At 40.7% G+C, this 19451-nt stretch overlaps 6 protein-coding genes, 1 long non-coding RNA gene and 1 pseudogene across 8 annotated transcripts in view; 4 read left to right on the plus strand and 4 right to left on the minus strand.

The window, feature by feature from the left end:
- LOC104826597 (proteasome subunit alpha type-6-B-like) overlaps positions 1-2242 on the minus strand; it is a 3748-nt gene extending 1506 nt beyond the window's left edge. Inside the window, exons 1-7 of one of the 2 annotated variants that reach the window (XM_010559371.1) lie at positions 2153-2242; positions 1348-1714; positions 1126-1220; positions 890-971; positions 671-767; positions 463-521; positions 213-295 (exon numbers count right to left, since the gene is read on the minus strand). In XM_010559371.1, the coding sequence (XP_010557673.1) occupies positions 213-295; positions 463-521; positions 671-767; positions 890-971; positions 1126-1220; positions 1348-1423 (492 nt within the window). In that variant the 5' untranslated portion in view covers positions 1424-1714; positions 2153-2242. Of the gene's footprint in view, positions 1-212; positions 296-462; positions 522-670; positions 768-889; positions 972-1125; positions 1221-1347; positions 2000-2152 lie in introns of those variants that run through there. The other variant, XM_010559370.2, reaches the window with a different exon arrangement.
- On the plus strand, positions 2180-5026 carry LOC104826595 (annotated as a pseudogene).
- Positions 5027-6425: 1399 nt separating this feature from the next.
- LOC104826599 (glucan endo-1,3-beta-glucosidase 12) lies at positions 6426-8768 on the minus strand. Its single transcript, XM_010559374.2, has 3 exons — positions 8599-8768; positions 7159-8475; positions 6426-6670 (listed from the first exon to the last, which is right to left on the minus strand). Exons 1-3 carry the CDS (start codon positions 8681-8683, stop codon positions 6618-6620), a joined length of 1455 nt encoding a protein of 484 aa, XP_010557676.1. The 5' UTR covers positions 8684-8768; the 3' UTR covers positions 6426-6617.
- Positions 8769-12324: 3556 nt separating this feature from the next.
- Positions 12325-14028, plus strand: LOC104826601 (autophagy-related protein 8d-like). The gene is made up of 5 exons (XM_010559375.1): positions 12325-12580; positions 13099-13154; positions 13237-13289; positions 13506-13624; positions 13701-14028. The coding sequence occupies exons 1-5, from the start codon at positions 12544-12546 to the stop codon at positions 13793-13795; spliced, it is 360 nt and encodes a 119-aa protein (XP_010557677.1). The 5' UTR covers positions 12325-12543; the 3' UTR covers positions 13796-14028.
- A 169-nt stretch (positions 14029-14197) lies between these two features.
- Positions 14198-15716, minus strand: LOC104826603. The gene is made up of 2 exons (XR_773808.1): positions 15543-15716; positions 14198-14557 (listed from the first exon to the last, which is right to left on the minus strand). It is a non-coding gene; the product is annotated as an uncharacterized LOC104826603 (long non-coding RNA).
- On the plus strand, positions 14551-16050 carry LOC104826602 (protein PROTON GRADIENT REGULATION 5, chloroplastic-like). The gene is made up of 2 exons (XM_010559376.1): positions 14551-15413; positions 15723-16050. The coding sequence occupies exons 1-2, from the start codon at positions 15123-15125 to the stop codon at positions 15825-15827; spliced, it is 396 nt and encodes a 131-aa protein (XP_010557678.1). The 5' UTR covers positions 14551-15122; the 3' UTR covers positions 15828-16050.
- Positions 16051-16066: 16 nt separating this feature from the next.
- LOC104826604 (eukaryotic translation initiation factor-like) lies at positions 16067-18387 on the minus strand. Its single transcript, XM_010559377.1, has 5 exons — positions 18139-18387; positions 17414-17588; positions 17194-17319; positions 16425-16490; positions 16067-16332 (listed from the first exon to the last, which is right to left on the minus strand). The coding sequence occupies exons 1-5, from the start codon at positions 18342-18344 to the stop codon at positions 16285-16287; spliced, it is 621 nt and encodes a 206-aa protein (XP_010557679.1). The 5' UTR covers positions 18345-18387; the 3' UTR covers positions 16067-16284.
- Positions 18388-18963: 576 nt separating this feature from the next.
- The window catches only part of LOC104826605 (glutamine synthetase, chloroplastic/mitochondrial-like), a 4252-nt gene continuing 3764 nt past the window's right edge, over positions 18964-19451 (plus strand). Inside the window, exon 1 of the mRNA XM_010559378.2 lies at positions 18964-19168. The gene's annotated coding sequence lies outside the window, so the exon portion shown is untranslated. The remainder of the gene's footprint in view (positions 19169-19451) is intronic.

Below are 19451 nucleotides of genomic sequence, written 5' to 3' on the forward strand. Positions count from 1 at the left end.
CAGCAGGAACAAGTTTTCCACAGACCATAAGACATTTTCTGGAATGTTAGCCACATGCAGTAGCCTATGTCAATACGCTTCGTCAGAACAACAGGAAATTTAGACATTCCATTAACAAATGTCTAGGTCGCCAAAATAGCCAGGCAAAACAAAAAGCACGAAAAGATTGAAGGCAGAAGGTTAGTAAGGCATATCATCCAGTGCAGTATTACCTTGTGGCCGTAAAAATGTCCAGCAGGGTCACACTTGTAAAGAAGGGGTCCCTTCTCTTCGTCGATACCCAGAACCATGGCAACTTCACAAAGAGAAACAAAACAAGAATGATGCTTTGGACAAGTAATAACATGGATCACCATGCGAAATACAAACACGATATAAGGAAAAGCAATAGAACACACATACACACACATATGAACAAATATGCATAAGATAAAATTGATAAATAAGAGAGAGCAAACTTACCAACTCCAAGGGGTCTCATATAAGCATGCTGAGTGTAGACCTGTGACTTGTCGGCAATCCTGTTAGCCAAATTGTTCATTATTAATCGCTCCAATCACATTATCAGTAAGAGGAGAAGATAAACTCAGCTCCAGTAAATTAGCTAAGACCCAATATAATCAGATGAAATTGTAAGTGTACCACACAGATCAGATCTGGATAGGTATACCATTTAGCGAGAATATCCACAGGCATCTCATATCCATATCGGAACCGGAAATCAGCTGCCTCATTCCTTGCTTGTTGAACCAAGGACCTTGCATCCGCTGGCATTCCACGGAAAAAGTACAGATTTTTACTTAGGATAGACCAGTAACTGTAAAATGAACAGTAAGTGCCCATAATGATAGTTCACAACACAAAGACACAAAGGGCAAGGCATGCCGACCTGTCATGCCCGTGGCTAACAATCCAAGGTATTTGGTGATCGGGAAAAGGTGCGAGACACTAGACTGGTCCAAAAGTTTGTCCTGCCCAATTACAAACCATCAAAACTCCGTAAATCGAAACCCTAATTCATTCAAAGGTACAAGATTTCAAGTCAATCGAAAGGCAACCATCAATTATAAAGCCGACAGTTTCTCATTCGACCATAATGTGACGAATCAAAGAACAAGGACTTACCGGAACTTTCTTCTGAGTGACGACGCAGACCGAATCCTTCCCTCGAACTCCGATCGAAGTGATACCAGCAGCTTTCACCGCTTTGAAGGCATACTCTTCGCAATTCCGTCAATCGTATATCAGTTTGGGTGGGATAGAGAGCGGAAGACAATAAGTTCTAGGAACAGAAACAGATTTCCAAAGAACAAGATGAAGGAGAAGGAAGAAGGATGGATCACTGACCAACTTGAAAGAGACGACCTTCCGGAGAGAAGATGGTGATGTGGCGATCGTAGCCACCGCCGCTTCCTCTGCTCATCTTCTCTGGTTCTCGAACGATTCAGTCGGAAAACCCTCCTCTTAGTTCTACAAAGTCGGAGTTTGAATTTTTGCTCTGTGACCAATCTACAGGGGAAAAGAGCAGAAAGCTTCGTCTCCAAGACAGAAGAAAACATAGACATCTCCCAACAATACCCCTGAAGTATGACCTTATTCACATTTTTGCCACTACTGGCACACTCTTGCACGCAATCCAAATGGAGTGTTGTCGATAATCCAACGTCAGCAGAACCAATGAAGGATTACTCTTTGTATGTATCCTTGGCATAATCTAAGGGAGCACCAAATGTATAAATCATGTATTTTATGAGAATCGGCGAGAGACCAAATGAATCTAATTATGGGGGAACCAGACCCCATAAACATGCGGGTGGGTAAGAAGAAAACACCGATATATTAAATTTTATTTTTGTGGATAGATATTTATATTGTATGGATAAATACTTGATTGTGTGTACATACTAATTAAAAAAAGTGATTGAAAATAAATTCAACTTCCCTCAAATTCCAAAGTAGCCGGGTACTTCTCCGTTGATGTAGGAGGAGGAAGTAGAAGACGGCATTTCAGAAGAAAAAAACCCAGGGAGACCTCCAATTTATTATTTCTTTTACTACTTACATATTAAATATTATATATTTAATAATAATAATAATAATAATAAAAGAAAGTGATAATAGACAAGAGGCAGAAAAGGGGGGTGAGTCTTACCTGGGAAGCAGAGAGCGAAAAGCTGAAGCCACGCACCTCTCACCTCTTTCTTTCCCGGCATTTTTCACTTCTTCGTTAAAAGAAAACACAGAAACTTCCTTTCATGTGACGTCGCTCCTCACTCTCCTCCTCCCAAATGCATCTCTCCGCCGCCGCCGCCGCCGGCGAATCCAATCATCCTCCACCGCAGTCGACGGCGCCCCTGCAACCGCTCCTCGACCTCATCACGAGCGTCCTCTCTCTCCTCCTCGTCTCTTCCCTCGCCGTCCGTTCCTTCGTCGGACGTTGGCAGATCCTCCGCTCCAAGCTCTCCTCCCTACACTCCTCCCTCTCCGCCTTGTCGGAATCCCCTCACTGGTCGGAGAATCCTCTCCTCCACACCCTCCTCCCTTCCCTGCTCTCCACCCTTCAGCGCCTCACCTCCCTCTCCGACCAATGCTCCGCCGTTGATTTCGCCGGCGGCAAGCTCCTCATGCAGAGCGACCTCGACATCGCCTCCTCCTCCCTCTCTTCTCACCTCAGTGACCTCGACCTCCTCCTCAGATCTGGAGTTCTTCACCAGCAAAACGCCATCGTTTTGTCCCATCCTGCCCCTAGCTCCGACAAGGACGACGTCGCGTTCTTCATCAGAGATCTCTTCACCAGGCTCCAAATCGGCGGCGCTGAGTTCAAGCGGAAATCGCTTGAATCTCTCCTCCAGATCCTCGCTGATAGCGAGAAATCTGCAGGAATTGTTGCTAGAGAAGGTAACGTAGGTTACTTGGTGAATCTCCTCGATCTCCACCACGAGCCTTTGATTCGCGAACACGCTCTCGTCGCGGTCTCGTTGCTCACTTTGTCGAGCATCGAGTCGAGGAAAATAGTGTTCGAAGAAGGAGGTCTAGGTCCTCTGTTGAGGATAGTGGAGACAGGATCTCTGCCATTGAAGGAGAGAGCCGCAGCGGCAATCGAGGCCATAACTGCCGATCCCGACACCGCGTGGGCCATCTCGGCTTATGGCGGCGCCTCCGTGCTGATCGAAGCTTGTCGATCGGGATCCATGGAGGTTCAGGATCACGCCGCCGGAGCAATTCGGAACGTTGCCGCCGTGGAGGACATCAGGACGACGTTGGCGGAGGAAGGAGCTGTTCCGGTACTCCTCCGCCTCCTAGTCTCCGGTTCGACATCCGCCGCGGAAAAGGCGACGAGCTTCATCGCGATACTCTCCTCCTCCGGTGAGTTTTTCCTGGATTTGATCGTCAAAGAGAGGGGATTACAGATTTTGATGCATCTGGTTCAGGATTCATCGGATTCCGATACGATCGAGCAAGCTCTGTTGGCTCTCAGTCAGTTATCGATCATGGATTCGGTTTCTAGGGTTTTGTCATCTTCAACTGGATTCATCATCCAATTGGGGGAGTTCATCAAACATGGAAACACAATCTCGCAGCAGATTTCCGCTTCTCTGCTCGCGAATCTGACAATCAGCGACGGCAACAAACGAGCAATTGTCGGTTGTTCAGGGTCGTTGATACGGATGATAGAGTCACCGAAGCCGGCGGGACTGCAAGACGCCGCCGCCTGAAATTTCTTTATTTCCAGTGTTTGATGTCCGATCGAATCGGAAGGATCTGTTTCGGGACGAGAAAAGCGTGATGCGATTGGTGCAGATGCTTGATCCGAGGAACGAGATCATGGCCGATAAAGAGCTCCCAGTGATGGTGACCGCCGCGGCTCTGTCCGGCAGCGGTGGCCACACGGCGAGGAAGAAGCTTATCGCCGCCGGAGCCGACCGGTTTTTGCAGAGGTTATCAGAGATGGAAGTTCCTGGCGCCAAGAAGGCCCTTCAGAGACTCACCGGAAATCGATTCAGGAGTATCTTCGGCAGAGCTTGGAAGGAATGAACCGGAGAAAAACGATACTAACCAAACAGGTACGTCTTCCTCAGGGGTATTTTAGTAATTCGCAATCCCATGTTTCTGTATAAAACAGTTTTTTCGTTAGTAACGGAATTTACGCGCTCTCTTTTTATTAACCGGTGGTCCAAAACCCCGTTTTAACATAACCGACCCAAACCAAAATTTCCGGTTTCTATTCCGTTCGATTTGATAATTCCATAATTTTCTAATTTATTAATAATATTTTAAATGGATGGAGACAATTCCATCATTTTAGGGTATTCTTTAAAAAATGATATGGGGGGGTTATAAAGTATAAATAATATACAAAAGACATGGATGCTAACGTAACACATGTTATGTATGATGCATTTTCCGAGTTGGGTTCAATCGGAATCTTATTTATTGGAGTCTTAAAGCAATTGAATATACGGTGATTTTAAAATAAAATTTATTTATGTAATGTTTCAATATAAAATTAAAAAAACAACAAGAATTTTATAAATATGTTAACACATGCTATTACAGGTTTGGGATTTATCTCCAACTGCTGAAGATCTAGAAAGTGCTTTTGTCTGCTTTGGACCAAAAGCAAGATACCGACACACACATCGTATACTTCATCAACTCATCGGTTATTTTTTTTTTTTAATTACTATATTTATTTAATTATGCTCCAAATTCAGGAAATTGAGAGGCCATGGATGCGGGTTTTAGTGAGTATCCTCGTTGTGCTTTTTTTTTTTCTTCTTTGTTTTTGTTTGTATTAACTAGTTCGAAAATGATTAAATGTTGAAGATGTAGGGTTGTGAGAGAGGGTAGTGATTTTCCCCAACTTAGGGAAATTTTAGTGTTTGATAATGCAAGTGTTCCTCGGAACTTTGTTATTTTTTGCTTTTGTTATGTCCCGAAGTCCTACAATGCCGTGTGTATACTACGGACTGACACTTTGGTTGGACCGATATTTTAGAGTTGGTTTACGTTTTGAATTTAATTATTTTTTAAGTTTTTCAATTATTGTTTTTTGTATTAGGTTTTTTTATTTAATTTCTAAAAACTTGTCTATTCTTATGTTCCATATTTAATTAAAATAATATTTAAATTAACTGAAGCAAAATATTCACCTCCATAATTATTCTTTAACAAAGTATGCGGTGTTAGATTTTTTTTTTTTAAAAAATATAGCATAAGGAGTAGCAGTATATAAAGAAAAAACCCAGAAAATTAGGAATGTGATTTACAACAAACGTATAATAAAATTACAGGAAGCAAATGGAGTGGGGCCCTCATCGAAGAAAGTCTACAAGGACGTCACATGGCAAACACCTCCCTTAATTATTTTCACATTTTCACATGTATATGTATGGTCCATTTCTCCTCATGTGCTATTATTATTATTATTATTACGATGATGATGATGATAAACTTGACTTCAGCTGATGATGATGATCTAATAAGTCTAATAATCTGATCTAACATCACAATTTGACCTGATCAATCTTAACTTATCTAACATATCCGACCTTATATGATTATGAAAAATGGATTTTTTTTTTTTTTTGAAAAAATGTGGTTATTTAACATTTTACAATTGTCGTTTGTTTTGAACCAAATAATCGTTGTAATTGGAACGAAGAAAGATCCATCGTTAAAATCAAGTTTTATGATTGTATTTATAAAACAAAACAAAAATCAAACCATAGAGAATTTTGATAGATTCCTTACGAATAAATCGAATTCACTAACCAAAGCTATCATGGCAACCTTATCAAAAACAGGTTTTGTTTTGAGGAAAGTACGAAAAAAGCCCAGTTCCCCAACTCACGACTGAACAGTACAATTACTAAAATGCCCTCGACTTTTTTTGTGTGTCAATCGAAGTCTTACTGTCTCGAATCGATCAAACCCTCTTTCCATGTTCTTCTTCGTCTTCTCCTTCAACAATCGAGCCAACATCTTCACAATTAGCTATCTCTTAATGTTATATATATGTGTGTATATAAATCATGAAGGAAAAAGGAATATATGTTACTATCCAAATACACGGCCTTGAGATATTTTTTTGTATTCTGCAGCTGGGATCCGAAGAATCCAATGTAACTTTTACAAAAAACACTCGCTTTTTTCAACGTATCGGCAAAGTGGAATCCCACACCCTTTCCGTTTTCAGCCTAACGTTAATTCGAATAGTGAGTGATTCTTCAGATACAAAATACAATTAAGAAATTAGCCCATTCAAGTATTGGATTCATATTACTGTCCACAAAACCCATCTTTAGAAATTAGAATGGAATTGATCTCTAATTGTCAGCACCTATACAAAACTATATGTAATCCTTATATATATATATACTTATACACACACAGTGGCATGATATTTAGTACACCGTGAAAAGAGATAGTAAGATGTATCATTCATTATATTAACAAAAGATAACATTAGTCAACAAGATAAAATTAATAGCAACATTAACCCATCACTAAAAACCGATACTCCACGGATAAACAAAATGAAAACATACAAAATACAACAACACGATTACGAATCTAACCCTTCATGCCCTAATTCGATCGCCATCGTCGTTGTTTTACCCTCCGAACTCTTCTTCGTACCCCGTCGGAAACTCACATCGCCCATACTCTGCAAAAAAAAAAAAAAAAAAAAAAAAAAAAACAAGAGTTACAACTTAGAGTTTGAAATCGATCTCGTATTTATGTCCGTACAAGAATAGCTAATGAATTTATTTAACACAGGAAATTCTTCTAACGTCCTTTTCTTTGTTTAACACAAATGGCATTATTATAGATCTAAGGTCCGAAAAATTCCTAGCCTCCTACACTACAGTCACAGTCAGTGAAAAGCCAATGGGAACATGCCACGTAAGCATAAGATTCCTCATGTCATCGTGATTGATTTTCACGTGGGTTTGACCCAATGGTCTCCACCAACGCCTCTATGTTGACTGCTGCAACAACTAAATCACCCACACTGTGACGTTAGCATTAATTACCCTGATGACAGAACTTAAAACGGCGCATCCTAGTTTAGACGGCTTACGTTAGCGTAATATCCTAACCTAAGCCGGGAAAAGCGAAGGAATGTAAAAGGGAGAGTGATAAAATACGCACTGGGTGGTTGGGTGACGATATAAGCTGCGCCTCCGAAGTAACAGCTCCCACCGGCTCGTGCTTTCCTCTGGTAGTAACTGTTGAAAGCGAACGACGCGTGCGCTTCGAGAGTGTCAGGATTGTAACACGTGGCGCCTGGCTGGATCGGACGGCAATCAGCTCCTCCCTCACCGCACGCGTAATCTAGACCCGCCTGTAGACGATCCTTCCCCGCGTCTGCATTAGCTACGCACCATGTGTTCCCCGTCAAGCTCTTGGAAACTCCCCCGGCGACCGGTGACGTCACTTGCCGACCTCCAGTGGCCGGAGAAGGGTTATCATGGTAATGCTTAAGCTGCTCCGCCGTCAACGGCACGTCGTAGACTTTTCTCTCGTCGGGGTAAAAGAGACCGTAGTTTCTCTCAGAGGTGGGTCCTGTCTTCTTGTTCTCGTTGAACAACGCGAAGAGATAGACGGTGAGATCTGATTTCCGACGCAAAGGAGTTCCGCCTCCGGTCAGTATCCGCCGTACGAGGTTGCCGTTGTAGGCGGGGGCGTTCTCAACGGTAGCTCCGACCTCGTTCTCGTCTCCTTTTGACGGCCAACCAGTCTCCGTCACGACGATCTCGATGTCGTCGTACTTCAACCTTGACATTGCGGCGAAGACAGCGTCAATTTGTGCGTCGAAGAGATTGAAGTACCGGAGACCGTTTCCGGCGTCTACGACACCTGGGTTTTCTCTGAACAAGGCGTAGTCCAAGGGGATGACGTCGGAGTTTCCTTCGTAGGCGAAGAACGGGTAGACATTGATCATGAGGGAGGAACCGGTTTCGCGGAGGAAATCCAACATGGGTTTGATTACGGGCTCGACGAGATCCGGTCGGAACGATCCGGCGGAGGAAGGGTACGAGTTTTGGAGCGCGGAGAGGGCGATGGGTGAGGAGACTTTAATGGCGGAGTGGAGGTTGTTCTTGACGAGAGCTTTGTGGACGTTTCTCATGGCGGGGATGAGGAACTTGGTGGTGTTGTGTGGGTCCACGAAGACCTCATTTCCGACAGCGATGGCTTCGATCTGGGTCTCTGGGTGGTAGGCGACGACATTGCGTTGGACCCACGACGCGGCGAAGGAAGGACGTTTGGCGGCGGAGAAGAGGAGCTCGTTGGGGAGATCGACGGTAACTCGGATGCCGGATCCAGACAATGCCTTGAGAACTGCCGGGTCACTGTCGTAGATCTTGACTCTGTCGATTCCCTGAGACTTAAGAAGCTGCACCACCTTCGTCGCCGATGGGAGGTCGTCGGCAATTCTGCCGTAGTTTACGCCGATGGAGCCGGCATCTGCAAGCAAAAACATCGAACATGAGATGAGTGGAAGAAGAATCGAAATGTGGGTACACGGGCCAGTTTGTTTTCCAAGAAACCGAAAGAAAATGCGGGAAAAGGGACTAGAGATTGCATTACCTGAACGAGAAATGATGGAGAGGAGGAGGAGGGAGATGAAAGCTGTGAGAGACTTCATGCTCTGCTTCTGCAGAAAACAGAGCATGAGATAGGAGAATGGAATGTGAAGAGAGGAGAGAAATTAGGGTTCTTTGGATGTAGCTTTGTTGGAGTGAGGGGGGTGATGGATAGTGGAAGAGAGAACAAGTAGAAATAGGGTGGTCATGGTTCGATTAAGCAAAATCCAAAAAATTTATAAATTAAAATTATTCTAATAAAATATAAAAAAATAGAATCATTGTAAAATTTTAAAAATAAGAAAAATGGAATCAATACGAAATTATATTAATTATTTAAAATAATTAAAAAATCGAATAAAATATTTTTAAATTTATGATATGAACAAAAAATAAACTAATCATTCCATAATTATGTTTTTTCTAACATCGAAAATTCTAAAATAACAGACATTTTTTTTTACAAATAGTAAGGTCATCAATGTAAAAAAAAAAAAAAGCAAACAACAAGTGGACGTGGTGACAAAATGGGGCAGAGGCAGAGCAGCAGACGCCGTAATTATTGAGGGACTTTAATTTCAAAATTGTAATTTTATTTTTAAAAAATTAAATAACGTTTGGGTTTATAGATCAGATGCCCTAATTGATTACAACAATTTACACAATGTCCTTCCAACTTTTTGTTGGTTGCAATAATGTCAGGACATTTGCATCAGTGAATAATTTAATGTATCCACATATAGATGTATCTCAACTAATATCATAAAATAATTTTTTTTTTGCACATTGTACCTGTTAAATGATAAAATTAGCCTTGCAACAGTAATTTTTTTTAGTGATATATAATTTTTAAAATAGTAAAATTAGCTTTGAAACAACAATTAACGTTGCACCATGTTTGTTTTGGTAAAACCTAAGCATGTGAGCTTTGGAAAAAAATTTCTTTAAATTTCTCAAGTTTGTCTCATTATCTCCAAATATAGTATATGGACCGACCGCATATCCAATCGAACAGATAAATATTTTCCTCGTATCCTACAAACTTATAAACCATTTATCATATTATATAAATTAATATCAAACATTAAAGTTAATTGATGTGTAAAATTTTCTAGATCCATCCTATTAGTATGTATGGATATATGATTGTTATAACCACAAATACACGATTTGTTTTCTAATTTTTTTTTTTTTTTTTTTTTTTAATCTTTTTTTTTTTTTTTTTTTTTTTTTTTTTTGGTTAAAAAAATTTTTTTAGGGGAAAAAAAAAAAAAGGGATTTTTTTTTTTTTTATTTTTTTTTTTTTTTTTTTTTTGCGGAGAGACGTATGGAAATGGATGGAGGTAGTGGCGGAAGGGTGATGGAGCCGTTCTCAGCCCACTAACCGAGCCACGTGACCATCATTTGAGAGTACTGTTTCTCGCGTGGGTCCCACAAGACAGTAACCCACTGCTCGAGAAACAATCCCCACCTGTCCTGCTCCCTTGTTCGTCTTCTGCCGTCGAGACAAATTAGGGTTTCCTCGTTTGTTGTTTTTTCTTTTCTTCTTCTTGAAGGGTGATGGAGCCGTTCTCAGCCCACTAACCGAGCCACGTGACCATCATTTGAGAGTACTGTTTCTCGCGTGGGTCCCACAAGACAGTAACCCACTGCTCGAGAAACAATCCCCACCTGTCCTGCTCCCTTGTTCGTCTTCTGCCGTCGAGACAAATTAGGGTTTCCTCGTTTGTTGTTTTTTCTTTTCTTCTTCTTGTTTTTTGAAAAATAAAATCAAATCTTAAAAATTATTATTATTTACTAAAATTAAATGCAATTTCAATTTTTTTTTATTAAAAACCAAAGACTATATTTTTTAAATAAAAACAACCATATAAATAACATCGTTATTATCAATATGTTTCTATTTTTCAATATATACTCTTGATGTTTGATTAATTAGTTGTTAGAAAAAAATAAAGTTATAGAATTATAAATTTCAACTACTAAAATAAAAAAATGGTTCTATCCGTCCATCTATGTTTTGGACCAGATACTGAAAAGATGGGTTCTTTTCCGTTCTCACGTTTTTTTTTTCTTATTCATACCGTACGGTACGTTTAGGATATGGGCTTTCAGTTTGGGCCGAATCATTCAAGAGGACCCAAGCCCAAGTATTTCCTCACTCGAAAACTAGGGTTCATGAAAAATTAGGGTTTTGTTTTTCTCCCAAAACCCTTCTATATATATCCACTTTCCCATCGCTGTTGCCTCAGAACACCTTCTACCGATGGTTCAACCATGGTTTTCTCTCAAACTGTTCTTTCTTTCCTTTTCGTTTTCCTTCGAATTGTCGCGTGGAAGAATTTCTACGCATTGTTTTTTCCCGATGAGGAAGAAATCCCATTGATAGGAAGTGCCGTATGACACTTTAATACGCAGCGGAGGCCGACGAGGAAGTTTATCGTGTTGGGTTCCCAATCCACCGGCCAGTTTCTTCGCCGGGTTCGGATCTTTACCCGATCCGAACTTCCGGGTCCGATGATTCTGATCGGTCGGGAACCCACCGTAATTTCCGGAGTTTCTTCCGCTGTGTGTGATTTGAAACGGGACCCCTGAGGGAATGAAATGTTCAATGATTGTTTTCCCTGACAAACTGTAGAATTCGATATCTTAGTTTTTGGGATCTGGGTTTTTGACAAAACATAGAATTCGATTTGTGGGTTATGTCCGATGCCACGTCGCCGGTAGCAAAGGGCTATGACCGTTGATGCTATGATCGGACAGAGACAGATGCCATGTTTCGCTTGCTGATAGGAACCTGTGGATCTGATTTCCTGTGATCTACGGAGCCGTTTTCGGCGATTACATTTTTTATTTTTTTTGGTATAATTTATTATTTTGTTTTATTTTGGGAAGCCGATGAGGATGAACTGCTAAAACATGGAATTACCGTCTGAGTGTAAATACTTTGATGTAAAATTAGCTGGCTTTCTGAGGCTTCTGGAAATCTTATGAAATCTGTAAACTTTTCTTGAATCATCGATGGTTTTGGTCAAATTATACATCTGTCGTCAAGAAAACTGGAATCAGATGAATTTATTGAGTGGGCTGCCATTGCAAATAAAAAGAAAAGGATATATGGGCACTAAAGAGACATCTGTCTCTAATTTCTCTGTTGATATTTTTGGTTTTTAAGATTTTATTTAATTTAAATTTAAATTCAATGGAAGTGGCCAATTTATCTGCGTTGATTTGGTTTTTAAAATCATTCAACATATATCTGGGATATGGATTCTTGTCTACAGATGGATATTTCAGTTCAAATATCAGATTTTCACCGTCTCCGTTGAATTACACCTCATCAATAGACGGATACTCATTCAAAAATATCTCAAATATATTACCAATGAATATCTATTAAATCAATCGATCTAAATTCGGGAAATTATCTCAAATATATTGCCGGTGAATATCTAAAGAAATAGAGTATACATCAAAGATGGATTTGATATAAGATGTTGGAACTCCAAAATACTAACGAATTTAGAATTAGATACAGGTAAAAAAAAAACCTCGAATATTCCTGCCCGTACCAGGTGGTGCTGACCATTTATAACTTTATAACTGTTACTTGGGGGAAGGTAACGAACTCCTTTTTGTTTTGGGTAAATCTATAAAAAACGAAATATTATGGGGTTGTTACGTAAAAATAGAAAAATAGCTGTCTCCTTGATAAATAAATACCCTGCTCTTTCCGTACACTAACAAGAAAGTGTGATACTTTGCCATTACGTTCGATTGCGGAATTCCATCCTCCTCATATCGCTTCGCTTTCCGTTCTCTTAAGCAAAACCTTAATCTAGTTTCCATAGTTTCTGTCTCTCGCAAATCGTTCTCGGAATTATTTCGTAGAAGAAACCCTAGTTCCTGATCCTGTTCGTCCTCTCTCTCGCAGCGAGATATCTCAACGATGGTGATCAGTTTGTTCAAGCTGGAGCACCCCCTCGGTTCGTCTCACTTTCTCCCTCCCGCATGTTTTTCTCTCTCTTTGATTTAGCCCTTGATCAGTGAATTTTTTGTCAATTTTGTCAATTGTCTAAGAACTGGGGTGTGGATGTCGTGGAAATTTCGTAATTCTGGTTTTAGGGTTTGTAATTGATGATAATAGGGTTTGATTTAGATCTCCGCTTAGTTTTAGATGGTGCTACTAACCTTGCAACGCGGGAAATAGGTACGGTTTAAGCGTTATCGGTTGTTTTCTTTATTTAGTTGAAGATTTCACGCAGTTGACAGGGGAATCCACAGGCGTGTATAAGCCCTGAATCCGAGTCCGGATTAATGGTTGGATCCTAGAATTGCAAAATACAATCTTTATCCGAAACTTTTTATGGTGATGTTGCTGATGCAATTGCCATGATCTCTGTTCAAGAAGTTGTTTGCTGATGGAAACTTGAGAAGATGTTGTTACATCGAGTTCATTGATTGTGTTGTTGCTTTTTCTTTTCACTATACTGTTGTGTTTCAGAAAGGAGGCAAGCTGAAGCTTCTCGCATCAGGGAGAAGTATCCCGATAGAATTCCGGTATGAAGAATCACTGTCCCCTTCTGTTCCCGCAAACATAGTGCATGTTTTGTCTCATTGTGTTTTTTGTTTCCCCTCGAAGGTAATCGTCGAAAGAGCTGAGAAGAGCGATGTGCCTGATATCGATAAGAAAAAGTGAGTTGGGATCACTGCTTCTTGTTTTGAGACATGCCATATTCCTGTGAACGTACCAAAGGCATCATCTTTTGCTTTAGTGTTTAATGTCTACTAGTGAGAAGCCCAAGCAATCTGGAGAAAACGAATCCTTAATCCGACAGTTCGTGGTTAGGGTTTCTGCCTCTTGTTTGGGTTGTGAGATCTCAGATTGACTGATGTGTTGGAGAACTTCAGGTACTTGGTCCCGGCAGATCTGACTGTCGGCCAGTTTGTGTATGTGGTCCGGAAGCGGATCAAGCTCAGTCCCGAGAAGGCTATCTTCATTTTCGTCAAGAACATTCTGCCTCCTACCGGTATTGCTTTCTTCGTTACAACCTCATTCTCGCTTATCATAGATCCGATAATATCGTCAAATCTTTTTTATTGCAGCGGCGATGATGTCTGCCATTTATGAGGAGCACAAAGACGAGGACGGGTTTCTGTACATGACCTACAGCGGCGAAAACACGTTCGGGATCTTCTGATTCGAATCGGCCTGTCCTGTCTTCAAACGTGGATACTGCAACCAAAAGACTCCAACTTACGAATTTAGATTAGGTGTGTACTCTCATCTTTTGTCGATGTTCCACGACCCTTTGGACGAATGATTTATCTTCTCCCAATCATATGATCATTAACGAGATTTATGCGTCCGCTTTAGTATAAAGCAGGGGTTTCTTTGCGAAAGGAGCATGTGAAGAAACTTGCATTACTTGGATTTGTTCCTCTTAATTATAAGATTTATATGTTTTATATTCTATAATTAATATCCACATCATCGATAACCGATATAAATTAGCCAGTTAAAATAAAAAAAAAGGTGGAAAACAAATAATTATCTAATAATATTGATAAGGTTTCAGTAACAGAAAACCCAGAAAAGAACAAGAACAAGAACCGATATGTTGTATTGATTTCCAGAAAACCAAATACAACCCCAAGAAGTTGATTATTGTGAGCTTCTCTCTCACCCCTCTCCTTACACATTCAAATGAGCAAAAGCATAAACCCTAATACCCAATCTGCACGTCTAATATAAGCTACCCACAACAAACCTGCTGAGCTGGCACTAAGAGGATATACCCACACATACAATGTGTTGATACAATGAACCTAATCCAACATCCCTCACGTGACCATACCTCCATCAATTGCTCCACCTTATGCATATCTTCTTTCCCTGTTACTCTTGTTTCCTTTACGCCCATGACCCTTCTTTTGGCTCCTCTTGATATCCTATCAAATATCTGGGGAAAAGGGTCACAAAATTCCGATTCACATGAAATTCGACCAAAAAATACCACGAGCTTTACAGATAATAAAAACCATTGTTCACTTGCGCAAAAATCCGTATCCACTATTTTATTGTCAAAATTTACACATCCGAACCTTGAAAAAACGAGAGACAAATTATCCAACGGTCAAGACTGAATGATCTTCTCGATCTAGAGGATAATATCCCGACCAATAGAAAACAGTATGACAGAAAACCTCAAACCAAACACACCAAACTGGCTGAGGGACAAGAACTTGAAATAAAAAGAAGGAAGCAAAACCAGAATCTGGTTTGTGGCTCTCCTCTGTCCATCGAAGCCCAAAATCTCCTACACAACCTCTTCCACATCCAAACCTCGACAAAGCCCATCACACGAAACACAAACATAAACACCATCTCTGCGGTTGACCACCAGAGAGAGAGAGAGAGAGAGAGAGAGAGAGAGAGAGAGAGAGAGAGAGAGAGAGAAAGAGAGAGAGATCAGGGTACCATCATCTCATACGTGAATTGGGTTAAGAGGCAAAAGGAAGTTTTCAATGGCTACTTCAGTTTCAGCAAGTGGGTGCAGAGGAGGTTTACTCGGGACTTCCTTCCATGGAGGATGGGGAAGCTTCATGGCCGGTGAAGATTACCATAGCACGGTGGCCAAGGCAACGGGGCGGAGCCAGGTTAGGGTTTCACGTAAGGTCGTGAGGGCACAGCCCACGATGAAGAATGTCAACGAGGGCAAAGGTCTGTTTGCGCCTCTCGTTGTTGTGACACGGAACATCATCGGGAAGAAGAGGTTCAATCAATTCCGAGGAAAGGCCATTGCCTTACATTCTCAGGTAAACAAAGAAGAAAAACATATACACGATTATGTGTAATATCTCAGATTTCTAATCCAAGCTATTATAAGAACAACCAAGATTAAATGAGAACAATGGTGTATTCATCGAGAAAGAGTTCAAAATTACCTTACACCATGGTATTTCCTCACCTCGGAGCTTGAGAAGTTGTTTGTTAAGCATAACCATGGATCCAAATTCAGCCCTGCTTTAGAAGCAATGGAGGAAATAGTTAGCTTTTGTGAGACAATATGAAGGAAATAGTTAACTTACTTATCTAAAGCAAAGCTGTGGTGCTCTTCCTTTCAGGTCATTAACGAATTCTGCAAATCAATAGGAGCAGACGGAAAACAGAGACAAGGGCTGATTCGTCTCGCCAAGAAGAACGGAGAGAGGCTCGGGTTCCTCGCGTGAATACATCTGCCTGAGAACATTACCTTGTAGAAAAAATCCGTGTGAGTGTCTGCAACACTTCAGGACGGTGAGCTTCTATTCTTGAAAGGCTCATCTGGATGTGTGCATGATCCAACCACCTGCCATTCTCTACAATATATCTGTCCAAATCTATATTTCTAGTTGTACAATTTCACTCAAGCATACTGAAACAATAAACAAAGAAAAAACTGCCTTTGTGATACTTTAAGCTTCGGGACTAGATGAATTTTGACATACTTGATCAAATCTCCTCGCAGCATAGGTTCTTGTCAAAAATAGAACAATATTGTAGAGCAGTAGAATCAAAACAACTGACGGAAAAATGTTTCAGCCATTTGGTTCTCGAAACTAAACAAGGCATGAAAGGTAAAATATATGTCTTCCTCGGGTGTAGCCTGAGATCTTGCATAGATAAGGTACCATGGGCAACTAGTCTTCAGACAGTGTATCGACCTCTTGCTGATCTGTCCTTTCTAGAATCATCCTGAATTCAGAACAAGATATTAAAAAAAAAGGGATAAGTTACAGGAAGGAAATATATAGACAAAGAAGATCGTTTCAGGGCGAAGAAGTTACATGGTAGCTGTAAGTTATCTTGTCAGTGACATCGAGAATCTCCTTCCACTTCTTCCCAATGCTCATCTGGGTGTAAAACAAGGCAAACACATCAATTAGATAAATGCAGGTAACATATAATTAGCACACTTCTAAGAAGATGGTCTCAACTTAGTTCAATTATTCACAAAAATGACATCTCCTCCTATAAGCAACTCTCGAATTTCTAGCATCATGCAAAACCTAGAAAACCAAATCCTCAAGTTTCCTATCCCCAGAAAGGTCACATTCAGATTGTCACCTAAAATCAGCGTAGTAATTACAGCCCAAGATTTCAGTAAACCACATCACCGCAGAGCTAACTAAGAACTCTGATGCGTCAGATGTGCCACTGATTCAAAACCAGTCCAATATGATGCCATATATGTTTTAAATACACATGCAACGGCATAGTTGGCAGTCTCTGTGAAACCTAAAGAACAACAAAGCAAATTTCCTAAATATACTCGAACATTTACAACACATCGTATTTTGATTGTGTAAACAGTTTTATTATCGTATTGTCGATCCACGGATAGCAGGAGTATCTAAATCAACAAGCTTGCACCATGAGCAGGTATAGAAAGGCATATGACAGGAAAACAAAAATTGCAAACCACTGGCTTAGTCCTAAAACACGACAAAAGTAAGGTGCTCAAAATCAACTAAATTAAAGGACATTTTGATAATCTCAAACAAGTGATCAAGATCAATCAATACCCTCTCCGAGCAAGAAAACTCAAAATCGTACCTGAGCAGCTTCATTCGTTGCCGTCTTTGTCCACAACGATAGTTTGTCTTGCCTTTGGCGTACATTAGCAACCACACCACAAATCTCATCTGACTCATCCAGTTGCTCTCCAATCAAAGCCATCAACTGCCACACACGAGAAAAAAGTATTCATCAGCTGCCCACAAACGACAGTAACACATGTGAGTTCAGATGGATCAATTAGGGTTAGAAAAGTCACCGTTTCAAGCCACATATCGTCTAGGGTTGACTTCCTACTGGTGGAAATAGCCCACGTCCACTTTCCTCCATTCGCACACTCGGGATCTTCCCATTTTGGTTCAATCCCAGCTTTGAACAAGTGAAAGTCCGCATTTGCAGTCAATCTGCCCGGTTTGAATATGTTGTCGTGCAAACTGGGAAAATCCATCCGAAAGGAATTAGAACACAGTGACGAATAAAGATGATAAATTTGGAACCTTTATGTCCTGTGCTGATTGGATTCTAGAGCTAAATCCCAAACAACAATGCCACTGAGATCAGTAGTGAATCAAGCTACGAGAACTCAGAGATTCTTACAGCTTTAGCATCAACAAAATTGTCAAATAACCAAATCACCCGACTGCAAAATAATCAGCATGCAATGTTACAAAAAAATTGAACATTTGTCCTAAAGCTATATTATGAAAAGCAATGTCAACAAACAGAGGCTACTGTTGTAATCGACCAAGCTAGAAAAGCTCAGAGATTCTTGTAGCTGTAAGCGTAAGGTCCGTGCAAATCAGAGAAAATACGTCTGCGGAAAAAGATCTAAAAAACACGAAAACAGTAAACAAACGTCCACACATTCAAGACAAACTACGAAAACCCACAAAACCCTAGAATATCAGACAGATTGATCGCAGGGAAATCCAGTCACGGACAAGAGAATACAACCAATGAACAGGGACATAAAAAAAAATTTACCTCCAGAACTCTTCAACGGTGTCGAAGGTGTAGACCTTGCGAAGGGTAGATCCCCAAGCCGCGCCCTGCTTGGGCTTGGATTGGTTGTCGTACCAGAAACTCCACTTCCTCTCCAGCTTGTGCGGCTGCTTCTCGGCCTCAACTTCAACCTCCGGCGGCGGCGGAGGCGCCGCGGCGTAGGTATCGCTCGCATCCTCCGTCGCCATATTCGGGCTCTCCGCTGTTTTTGTCTGTGGAAAGGAAAAGGTTCAATGACGAAAGAGACTAACTGAGATATTGAATCTTTGGGAATCAGGAGGGTTCATTAGGGCTCAGATTTTGGGCCGGCCCACTAGGCTTTTTCGGAGGGGGGGGGTTTCCCCTTTTATATGTTAATAAATAAACATAATCAATTTATTAAATTAATTGAAAATTTTATATGATATACATTGAAGAAGCAATGTGATGGTCATCGAAGAGAAGTATAAAAAAAAATCTCTTTAAAAATAAGAATTAATTTATTGATTTAATTTTTCACTTGTTCTCTTCAAAACCAAAATCTACTCGCATCGGTTGGATACGGAACGCCATGAAAATATCCGAAACTCTAACCATTACGAAATTGAAATCAGATAATCCAATCTCTAAGAACCATCCTGAAAAATAATCTTAACCTAAAAGAGATTACATGTGTGGTGGGCATTATTAAATTTCTAAGTAGACAAGAACAACTTCAAGAAACAGTGTCGGGGAGTGACAAAGGAGAGAACGAGACCTTATCCTCAAAAGAAGATTGGAATTTCTGTCGTCCATGCGTTTCGCCCAAAAGGAAAGCCGAAACGTAGAATTTGCGCCACTCATCAGACCACACCCCTATCTCTTCCGCAAAAAGCCGCTCCTGCACTCTCTCTCTCTTCTTCTTTACACCAAACCACAATCTCCGATTCTTTGTTTTTATTTTTATTTTAATAAAGTTCTCTTCTTTCGCTTTGTCAACTCTTCCGCCATCTGTTGCTACAACACCCACTTCCCTGTTCTTCTCCGTTTCCAGGTACTCTCCTCGTTTTTCCCCCCGACACTAGTCCCCTGTGGTTCTGTCTCTCTCGTTCTCCGTTGTTTACGGAAGTCTTACCTAGTACCTACTGACTGTGCGGCAGAATCCGTATCAATGTCGGGTTTCTTTCAGATTTTCTGTTTTCTGCTTCGATTATTTGATTTCGCGAGGATTGTTTCGGGTATCTGGGTCTGGGTTTAGCCCTTGTTTGGTTTCTGGGTTTGGTCTCAGTTCCTCAAATGGCTGATTAATGCCTTAATCCCTTCTTATTTAGGGAAAG

This window comes from Tarenaya hassleriana, unplaced genomic scaffold, assembly GCF_000463585.1.
Source record: "Tarenaya hassleriana unplaced genomic scaffold, ASM46358v1 Cleome5, whole genome shotgun sequence".
Taxonomy (NCBI): Eukaryota; Viridiplantae; Streptophyta; class Magnoliopsida; order Brassicales; family Cleomaceae; genus Tarenaya; species Tarenaya hassleriana.

What these genes read in the sequence shown, in the direction of transcription:
- LOC104826602 (XM_010559376.1), top strand. Translation starts at nt 15,123, where the DNA reads ATGGCTACTTCAGTTTCAGCAAGTGGGTGCAGAGGAGGTTTACTCGGG. An exon ending in CCATTGCCTTACATTCTCAG is followed by an intron (nt 15,414 to 15,722) that starts GTAAACAAAGAA and finishes TCTTCCTTTCAG; the next exon opens with GTCATTAACGAATTCTGCAA.
- LOC104826604 (XM_010559377.1), bottom strand. Translation starts at nt 18,344, where the DNA reads ATGGCGACGGAGGATGCGAGCGATACCTACGCCGCGGCGCCTCCGCCG. An exon ending in ACCGTTGAAGAGTTCTGGAG is followed by an intron (nt 17,589 to 18,138) that starts GTAAATTTTTTT and finishes GGATTTTCCCAG; the next exon opens with TTTGCACGACAACATATTCA. An exon ending in AGATAACTTACAGCTACCAT is followed by an intron (nt 16,333 to 16,424) that starts GTAACTTCTTCG and finishes TTCTGAATTCAG; the next exon opens with GATGATTCTAGAAAGGACAG.
- LOC104826599 (XM_010559374.2), bottom strand. Translation starts at nt 8,683, where the DNA reads ATGCTCTGTTTTCTGCAGAAGCAGAGCATGAAGTCTCTCACAGCTTTC. An exon ending in CTCCATCATTTCTCGTTCAG is followed by an intron (nt 8,476 to 8,598) that starts GTAATGCAATCT and finishes TTTTGCTTGCAG; the next exon opens with ATGCCGGCTCCATCGGCGTA. An exon ending in TATCGTCACCCAACCACCCA is followed by an intron (nt 6,671 to 7,158) that starts GTGCGTATTTTA and finishes TTTTTTTTGCAG; the next exon opens with AGTATGGGCGATGTGAGTTT.
- LOC104826601 (XM_010559375.1), top strand. Translation starts at nt 12,544, where the DNA reads ATGGTGATCAGTTTGTTCAAGCTGGAGCACCCCCTCG. An exon ending in CAAGCTGGAGCACCCCCTCG is followed by an intron (nt 12,581 to 13,098) that starts GTTCGTCTCACT and finishes GTTGTGTTTCAG; the next exon opens with AAAGGAGGCAAGCTGAAGCT. An exon ending in GAACATTCTGCCTCCTACCG is followed by an intron (nt 13,625 to 13,700) that starts GTATTGCTTTCT and finishes TTTTTATTGCAG; the next exon opens with CGGCGATGATGTCTGCCATT.